The sequence below is a fragment of the Lactuca serriola genome, chromosome 4 (assembly GCF_051521515.1).
Source record: "Lactuca serriola cultivar US96UC23 chromosome 4, Lser_US96UC23_V15, whole genome shotgun sequence".
Classification (NCBI taxonomy): Eukaryota; Viridiplantae; Streptophyta; class Magnoliopsida; order Asterales; family Asteraceae; genus Lactuca; species Lactuca serriola.
The window spans coordinates 162,390,895-162,401,292 of NC_136411.1; the positions used below are offsets into that span (position 1 = coordinate 162,390,895).

Sequence of the window (10,398 nt, forward strand, 5' to 3'; positions counted from 1 at the left end):
TTCAAGTTAGCAAGTTGTTCCTTAACATATTTATAATTCGCACATTTGTTACTATATTCGTCTTGAAATTTTCTAAAGTCCTTGGTTTTTGCCTCTAGTTGTGCTTTTAAGGGTTTTTGACCTTTCCTAAGTGTATATCCTTGATATTTAAGGTCCTCATTTTCTCTTTTTAATATATCGATTTGATCACGGACAAAATTGATTGTAGCTTCACAAGATTGAGAACATGAAACTTCATCGACTTCGGTGTTTGAAGAACTCATTGTTTACCAAAAATACCCTTTGACTTGAAATCTTGAAAGTCAACCTTAAAAGTCAAACTTAAATGCCAAACGTGAAATTTTGAAAGTTAAACGAGAAAGTCAAAGTTTAAAGTCAAAGGTCAAACTTTAAAGTCAAAGTCAATTTTTAAGGTCAAAAGTCAAATTAGGAAGTCAAAAATGAAAAGTCGAAGCTTTATGCGAAAAATGAAACTTAAAAATTAGAAGAAATGATTTTTGGGCTAAAAATGTCAAAAATCGGAAATTGTAACCGAAAATGTGAGGCTACTTGAACTTAACTGGGAAAATGTTAAATATGTGGCATACTAGACCGTTTGGTAAGATTGTGGGTTGTGTGTGTGAGACGCAAGTTCGATCTTTGTCCTACCGAATTTTTTATATATATATTCGCCGCTGAACAAGAACTAGGCCACAAGTGAGAACCGCAAACGAAGCCGACCGAACACGTGCGATACCTCGCACCGAGAACTCTTGCATGCGAAAATTGATTTCGGTCACTGGACGCTCCACTGAAAATGCTTCGTACACGTTCCACCGCAAAAGCTTCGGACATGCTCCACCTCACCGCAATTGTGTTTCCGACTGCAAATCCTAGCCGATGTGCAAAAATGGCCGCTGGGAGCTCGCAAATCTCGTCCAAAAACACGTTTTTTTTTCACTTTTTAGCTCCAAAACTCGATCAAAAAGTCATTTTTATGAAGAACACTAAGAACAAACCCCCAATATTTTGTCCAAAACCATCCAAAAATGCCAAATCCTTCAAGAAAAAAATCCAAAAACGCTCAAGATCTTGCCAACATGATTGATACAATCTGAGCTCGGATACCAACTGTAAGTCCTAAAAAATCGCTTGATGTCTCAATCTAATCCACATGATGGTGCGGAATCCCAATCAAGTGGATGATGCAAGATGAAATGGAGATGAAGAAGAAGAAGAACTAGATGAATCTTCAATGTATTGATGATATGAATGATGATCCAACATAAGATTCACACACGCACACTTGTTCTCTATAATTTTCTCTCTCTAGAACTTTCATCCTTACAATATGGCCCTTATTGTGTCTCTACCCACTCCTCACCCTTACTTCTATATAAAGGTATGGACCCAAAGTATAAAGCCCCAACCGAAAACCCAATTGCTTGACAGAAAACACATGAGTTTTCAGTCCAAGCTACAAATAAACCCAATAATATTTTCACCCAAGACTAAAAACAATAAATGCTTAGAAAAGCAAAGTATAAACCAACTTTTAGACCCAACAATAACAGCCAAAATTTCCAATAATTTTTTTTTCATTTTTAATTAACCAAATCATTTTCATAAGAAATAAAATCCCAACCACATTTGTTTTCAAAAACCCATAACATCAAATAAATTATTCATAATATCAGAGTGTCCCAAATAAAACGTTAGAGAGTGCATGTCGCGTCATCACGCCGGGTTCTTGCCTTAGATCCTAAAGTACATGAAACAACCAAAAAACTTTAATCTAATGATTAGTGTGTTCCCAAAGCGTACCTTATATAATCCATATTGTCCTATAATCCATATCAATCAGATAAACCATGCATATAAACATATAGGGATGTCGTGGGCTCCCCCCAGGGTCTTACACCTATGTGTCATGGGCTCCCCTATGGTCTTTACCTAGACTGTCATGGGCTCCCCCACATGGTCTGATATCCAAGTGTTATGGGCTCCCCCATGGTCTTTACCTAGAATGCCATGGGATCCCCTACATGGCCTGATAACCAAGTGTCACAGGCTCCCCCAGGGGTCTTCCATGCAAGTATCAGAAAAAAAAATTGGCATATCACATACCACATAATCAAAAAGCATACCACATCACACATAATGGGCCAGCCTTGGTGCCTTCGACCCATTAGTATAGTGAGGAGACTTACCTCACAAAAATGATGAACTGATAAGATCAAATCCTGATTCACAGCTCCAAACTCAACTGCCTACAAACATCGTGTGACCTACTTTCTCAAAATCTAGAAATATCACAGATGCCCCTAAAGTCAAGCTTGGTCAACAACAGTCAAAGTCAAAGTCAACGTCAATAATCCATGTTGACCCAACTCGTCGAGTGCACTTGTTGACTTGTCGAGTTCCTTCAATTCTCAGAAAATCGGGAAAACCCCTAGTCAACTCACTAAGTCATCTTATCAACTCGTCGAGTTTGAATAATGTCCATAAGATCGGGAAAACCTCGAGCCAACTCGTCGAGTTCCCCTATGAACTCGTTGAGTTCTCTTATCTGTCAACCCATTTAATGTATTAAGCCCTTTTTCTTGAACCCTAAGGTTCCAAACTTCAGATCCCTAACCATAGAAATGTCTAGGAGGGTAAAGGTTTCAACTTTACCCCCAAAGGTCTTCCAATAAGCTTTAGACCTAAACCTTAGCTCCTTTGAGGAGGGTCTTGACCTATTAAACCTCTAACCCTTTGCTTCAATGTTTCATATTGCAGATATGAGGTTCTAGGGTGGTTTAATCATGTAAAGCTTCTAACTTTACATCCATGCATGGCGTTAAGGGGGATACAACACTCCAACATGGCTTATTAAGAGATTTAGGGCATGAGGGAAGGTCGTGACTTAATAAAAATGGCAACTTTACGTCCCAAGAGACCATGAGGTGTCCAGATCTGAATTCATAGCTTCAAACCATGCTGAAGTCCATGAATGACCCATGAATAAGCTAAAATGACACAACACCCTCTAATGGAGTGATCTAGTAAATGAATGATCAAGGTATCAGCTTTATACCTCAATATGAATGCCTCAACAGTGAATATACCGGATCGACAACCTCTTTCTTTAGCTATGTACTTCCTCCTTCAAGCCTCTTCAAACAAACACCAAGAATGCACTCTTTAAGCTCTCACACACTTACAATGATAGGAAAATCATGAACTAGGGTTTCTCTGGACAAAGGGGGTGATGAGGGAGGCTAGCAAAGGGGTTTAAGGCCTTTTAAATAGGGTGAAAACCCTGAAAATTAGGGTTTTCCTTTGGGGCTCCCCAACTTGTCGAGTTGAGTCCTTAAACCCGCGTCCAAAAGAATTTCTACACGAAGAGTTGGAGCTTGCCAACTCGTCGAGTTCCAGTCCAAAACCCTAAAATATTGAGAAATAAATAATACTTGGACCAAGCGTTACACAAGAGTTTAAAACTATATCAAAATCCAGATCCATCAGTTCCAACTATAAAGGTAATTTGGGCATCCATAAAGTTGGCAACTTTATGGAACCCCAACACTCCAAGTAGCCTAAACATGAAGAAAAGCACAAGAAAACCTAGATGTAAGCAAACAGAATTATAATGTTTGGTACATGAGGACTTACAAGAGTCTTAAAATGTGTACAAAGAGGATAGGGAGGGTTTCTTGCTGAAACAAAGCTTCAAGGGTCACCTTCTTCTTCTTTAAAACACCACTAATCACTATAAAAGCTTAAAAGTTAACAATAGAGGCCGAGGTTTGCTTTAGAGGATGAGGGAGAGTGTTAGAGGCTAAGACTGGGAAACCCTAGCCATCGCATCCCTTAAATAGCAGCATAAACACCGAAATTAGGGTTTGCCATTACACGGATGTCACAACGTGGCAAATAGTCTGTCACGTCGTGGCACTCACTTAACCTCCGCGTATTCTTTGGCCAAGGCCACGTCGTGGGAACTCATTGACCATGTCGTGGCCAGTAAAACCCAAAACTTTAAATAATAAAACTTTTAAGAGGGACATACTAGAAACTCGATGTTACAGTGTTGCTATGATGATATGATTTATCATGTTTAACAAAACAAGTTTGGTTTTGTGAACTATTGGTGATTTCTTACCATCAATATTATTTAAGTGTAATAGGATTAAATTTATTGAGCAAAAGTGATCTTGTTAAATATTAAACAAGTTAGGATGGTGCAGGAATGAGCACTTCTTCAATTTTTTAAGATTCAAAGTACATTGTTATTTAGGGGCGAAGCCCCTAAACGAATGGGGTCCGGGGACAGCGCCCCTTGGAGCGGGGTCCAAAGGGCGGCTGTAACACCCAGTTCTGAAAGTATTCGTTTCTGGTTTCAGAGGCCAGGGTATAAGTGATTCGGTCTTTTATGGGTTTTGGGTTTTATTCGAAAGGTTTTAAGGCTTGGGTGTGTAGTTAGGAGCGTAGGGCTTCTCGCCACCTTTTCGTGGGTATAAAGTTCATCGGAAACGGACTTAGAATGAAGGAGTTTTATCACTTTGAAGTTATTGGCAATATTGGTCCTTAATTGAGAAAGATGGCAAGAAAGGACCATGCATGCAAGGTGGCCAGCGCGAGAGTACGCCCAGCGTAATCTGGTGTACGCCCAACATAGAAGGATTAAGTGATCACGGGTGTTAGACACGTACGCCCAGCGTACGAGAGGTACGCCCAACATACGCTCAGAGACCCTAAACCCTAATTTTAGGGTCAAGCACTATATAAGGAACATTAGGACTCAAACCCTATCCCCTTATCAGCCTCCCCAACCTCATAAAAACCCTAGAACGTCTCATACCTTCATTCTTGTGTGATTTTGATCTTGAGAAGCCCATCTTGGTGGTTTTAAGCTTGGAAGAAGAAAGAGGAAGTTGGCAAACAAGGACTTGGGTAGCCTGAGCTCATAGAGTCGGGATAACATCATCATTTGGGACTCTTTGGAGGTATAAAGTTCATAATTTTCCTCAAGTATACTTAGATCTAGTATAGTGTGGTTTTGAAGTCATTTTGGTCCCAAGTATCGAACTTTATGGTTCAAATCCAATTTTTGGACTTAGAGTTGCCACTCTCAGTTCTAAATGAGTCCCTAAGACAGAAATTTGCCATCTTGAATGTCTTATTGGGATCATGCATAAGTTAAGATCATTTTTATGGGAATGGAATGTTATTTTGGAGTTTGGGCTCATTAGGGCCATGAAAAGTCACCAAGTCGGTTATTTTATGGATTTAGACGTTGAAAAGGACTTGGATCTAAGATTGTAGCTTCTGGATTAGAGTATTAAGCACTTAATGGGTAAGTGACTTATCGGGGGAGTACGCTGAGCGTACATGCAGGTATGCCCAACGTACACACCATTTAGCTTGTACGCTTAGCGTACATAGGAGTACGCCCATCGTACTCATCATATATGGGTTTGGCTTGTTTTGGGTCTCAGTTTGGGCCATGTAAGGGATTTTGGTTCTTTGGGCCTTAGTGGGCCATCAAAAGTCAGATAATGTGGGCCAAGAAGATGTTTGGGTTTAGGGTAAGGCCCATTAGAGGGATAGGCCCAATTTAGCAAATTGGGTCATTAGTGGGCTACTAAGGGGCTTGGGAAGCCTACCTAGTGTTGGGCCATTTTAGAACATGGTTTGGGCCTTATATATGGACCAAGTTGGACTAGGGAGTAAAATGGTCATTTTACCCTAAGAAGGATTATTGATTTGGACTATGTGATATCTTGGTATTGGTAGCTCGGGGAGCCGAAGGATCAGCAGTTCGGGGAATTGCCAGATAGCACCCAGAGGGATATCAGTAGGACTTTAGCGGTGCAAGGTGAGTCTCCTCACTGTGTGCATGGGTCTAAGGCCACAATGTCGGCCCATTATGTTTGTGTTTAGTAGGAAGACTCGGGGGTTAGCCCTAGGCATTATATGTTATATGTTCCGAATCACGATCCGATGTCGAGCTAGGCCCGAGGAATGTTAGTATGCAAGAGGTCTTTGTGATTCTTGCATGTGTTGGTACGATAGGTTCCAGACCAAGGTTCGATGTCGGGGCAAGCCCAAAGTATGTTTATATGGTAGTATGTCCCGGACTAGGGTCTCATGTTAGGGCAAGCCCGAGGAAGATTTATATGTGCATGTTAAATTATACTTGTTGTCTTTTTGATATTTGTATGTACCTGGTAGAGAGGTGAGCGTGGGCGGGGGCTCGTATCTCACTAACAATAGGAGTGTGGACGGGGTTCCACAACTCATCAGTAGCAGACCAGGAGCGGGGCCCAAGTTAGGCGAGGCCTTAATATAGAGGTACAATAGAGTATGTTGCCTTTATGTACTAGTATGTTGTATGTTTGTACGTGTATAGCGGGCGAGGCCCAGAGAAAGGCGGGGCCTAAGAGAGACAGATTTGTATATCGAGTGGGGCTCGATGCCAGGCGGGGGCCCAATATGTGGTTATATGTATGGTATGTGGTAGTATGGGGAACTCACTAAACTTCGTGCTTACAGTTTTCAGTTTTGGTTTCAAGTACTTCCGGTATCGGAGAGAAGAGCTCGAGATGACTGCATGGCACACACCAAGAAGTTTAGCATGTGATGTATTACTCTGATAAAATAAGCATGTTTTGAATTAATACATCAAAAATCAGATTTTTAGAAAATGAACTCATTTTGACCATTTTCCTTGAGATCCGTTTTTATGACAGGTTTGGCGATTTTATGACAGTTTGTAACTGTCTTGTGACAGTTTTCAAACAGTAATGAGATGACCATTTTTTGGTCATTTTCTGGTACAATCTTTTTTTTCAAGAACATTTCACATACATTCTCTGATTTCGTAATTTCTAAATTTCATCCAATTGAGTGTTCGATATGTACCTTCGAAATACTTCAATTTGATAATCATGACTTTCAGATAATTCAAACAATCTGTTCATCTTCTATTTCTAACATGAACTCCTAAAGAATCCAAAGGAATTAGAATCTATTGAGTTCCTATGCATTAAATGTTTGATTTCCAAACCAATGAAACTCATATGGATACATTCAAAATCCATGTTTTAAGGGATTTTATCATTCCTATAAGAGGGAGGTAAGAGTTGTAATTCATTCTTCTATTTTTGGTTGAAAAACTGGATTGTCCTAATAAATACACAAATAGACAAATATATTCTTCTGTTTCACACAATTCACATTTCGATTTCATTGATTCATTCATATAAAAACTAAACACATGACAACTTATACCGTGTTTGGATGTAGTTTGTTCATATTTCAATTCATTTGACAAATTTCATTTCAAAAAAACATTATCTTAATCACATGTATTGTGACGGTTACGCATTTTTTTTTTTTATCATTTACTTATGTGCACAGGATTCCAACACAAATGTTATGGCTAAATAGTCACTTCACGTCACTAATTTGAGTTTGAAGTTACAATCTTACCCCTCACAAGTTGTACAATCTAATAAGGTACGTTACAATATTTTACCTCTTTTACCTCTATGAAAATGGTACGATCAATAATTGTACAATAAACAAAGCATTCCAAATCGACATCATTTCACACGATACTTTTCACATTACCTTTCGGTTTTACGGTTTTACGGAACTTTATTGTTGTTTTGTCTTTTACATAAATATAGGATACGGATTCACAATGCATATCATAAGCTCTTTTTTATAATTTTATTAACATGCTTTTGACATATTAGAATATATGTTCTATTAAAAGCACTAGGAAATAGGCATCTCAATAAGACTTATTGTATTGTCTTTCTATCACTTTTTGTGATAGGTAACTAGCTTGCGGCTAGAAAGACCAAAGTGAGAATCTCTTGTTGTAGCAAAACATATGCCCACAAAAGCCAAAAAGATTATTCTCATGTCAAACACCTTCAAGATACTTGCATTATTAGTGTACACTTGAGTTTATTAGTTTTGATTTGATGAAATGACTAATGATTTGTTTATTCATTTCACACTAAATTTGTGTTTCCGTGTGTATTGATTTATGACACTTTTTTAACCAACTAAGTTTGGTATATTTGAATTGATGGAAGTTTTCTTGAAATGATTGATGGGTTTGAAAATTTGAAGAAAATTCAAATGGAAGTTGTTTGTAGGAAAATGAGATCAAGATGAAAACATGGTTGTTTACTAGTAATTATAATGAGTTTAGATACAATAACTGTCTCATCTAAATTAAGCATCTAGTTTTCCCAAATCCGTTTTGGAGGGATCAAGGAATCAAACTTACAATTGTTCATCGCCATTTTTGTTCTTCTGTGTTGTTCATCATTCTTCAGGTGCTTCGAGTTCATCATACGGAGATGAATCAACAACAGCAAGCGTTAGAGTCGGCATACAGCTCTCCGATCGAGCAAGTGCGCCGGCGCCGGCGCCGGTGTTCTTCGTCGGACTACTAGGCATAGACCTCAAGGATCTAGGTGAATCCAAACTTCGCCGGAGAATCTGTCTCATGGCGGCGATTAAATGAACCGCCGGATTAGGCGGCGGACCAGATGACTTCGACGCCCTACAAAACGTCATGTGACGCGTCATCGCTTCCTCGGTGGTGATCAGCCGTTCGCTTCTCACTATTTCGTCTTTCACCGCCTCTCCACATAAACCGCAGATCCATTTCCCTTGATACCTTTCTCGAATTCTCTCCATGTACGCCGGCGTACACTCCTCCGTCAATCCACAACAATCGCACTCGGCAAACTCTACTTCCATCGTCGGAGCATTCAGATTCGCCGCCACTGACTGTGATTCCGTCGCAGGCATCATCATCGTAGCAGACATTCCTAACAAAATATTTACAGAAACTATAAGCAACATTAACCAAAATCACAATCAAATTCCACTAACAAACCAAATCAACTTACCAGAAGAAGCAGATAAGTCCGATAAGCTAACAATTTCCTCCAGTCTCCAGATATAAACACACTTGCATATATATTTACGCAAACACTAACAGCAAGAAAAATTCTTGGTGAAGACGAAAATTATCGTCGATTATCTCTCCTTTTCCCACTCTCCTTCTTCAACCTTGGATTTTTCTGGAAAAATGAGGAAAAATCTGAAAGACATTTCAGATTGCGCTCTTGCGCCTCACGACAACAATCAAAATCTAGATGAAACAATCTCAATCTGAACCTCCGAATCAAAATCAACCTGAAAACAGGGGAGTTTATTAGAGCGAGAGAGATGAGAGATGAGAGAGGAAGAGAGAAATGGAGGGGAAGAGTAGGGTGGACAAAAGGGAGGATGAGAGAGAAATTTATTTATGATTTTGTAGAGGGGTGTAAAATGAAAAATACTCAATGATTAGGGGTATATTCCACTTGGAAAATGGGAATAGAATAATTTCCACGTCAATAATGGGTGCTGTCAAGTAGCCTTGTATAATACTAAAAAATTGCCAGCTGGATATAATCGCCGCTAGGGGTATGTTCGTAATTTTATTAAAATATTGTTCGTAAGGGGAGATTTCCTTCTATACTGGTTACCTAATCACCACTCGTTTGTTGCCACATGGACGTGGCCAACGTGTACATCCAATTATCCAGATCAGCATGAGAACCATTCCATGTTATTTTAGTGCAAATCCTAGGAAATTATGTTCTGATTTCGCATAATATGATTATTTTTAAGTCATCATTTATTATGTTTTTAAAATATTCGATTGCTTAATAAGTTTCCATTTTTAATTGCAATTTGAATACATTTCCTTTTTTTGTTCATAAGCAATAATTAATTATCAAATCCTTGCCTTATTTTTTTTGTTGAGCTTGTTGTGTACGTTTTATCAATAAAGATTTTGATAGATTTATGTTATTTATAGTAAAACCACAAGATATAACTATTTGAGTGGATTTGACGGAATTTTAGTTTCGTAGAAAGTTGATTGTATGTTATAATAAAACTTAATTTGGATCATAATCAATAATTAGTTTGATTCGACTAAACTTTATCGTAATCAATAAAAGATTTTCTATAGTATAATATGTAATGTAGTTATCCATTTTATGTTTCGATTATGTACCTATGGTTGTGAATAGTGGGTTATCGAATATCATCTTTTGTTATTTTATATTTGTTTTCGATATGATTGGTTTTATCTGTATATTTATAGCTTAAATACATTTTCATAAAACATTATTTTTTCGAAGGGTATCCTAATTCTGCGGAGCCCGTGTAGGCACCTCCTCGAAATGCATTTTATTTGTGGAAACAAGCTTTTTGATGTCAATATTTTGGAAAACACACCCAAAATATGGGTGTGTTCGGCACAGAGCGTTTGGAGCGTCTTAGAGCTTCTAGCTTCTAGCGTTTGACAAAACGCTCCGTTTAAAACAAAAAGTCTCGTTTGGCACTACA

General features: G+C 38.6%; 1 protein-coding gene across 1 annotated transcript; it reads right to left on the minus strand.

The window, feature by feature from the left end:
• Positions 1-8,148: 8,148 nt before the first annotated feature.
• LOC145102867 (uncharacterized) lies at positions 8,149-9,284 on the minus strand. Its single transcript, XM_079040356.1, has 2 exons — positions 8,904-9,284; positions 8,149-8,822 (listed from the first exon to the last, which is right to left on the minus strand). Exon 2 carries the CDS (start codon positions 8,818-8,820, stop codon positions 8,311-8,313), a length of 510 nt encoding a protein of 169 aa, XP_078896482.1. The 5' UTR covers positions 8,821-8,822; positions 8,904-9,284; the 3' UTR covers positions 8,149-8,310.
• Between the last annotated feature and the right edge of the window lie 1,114 nt (positions 9,285-10,398).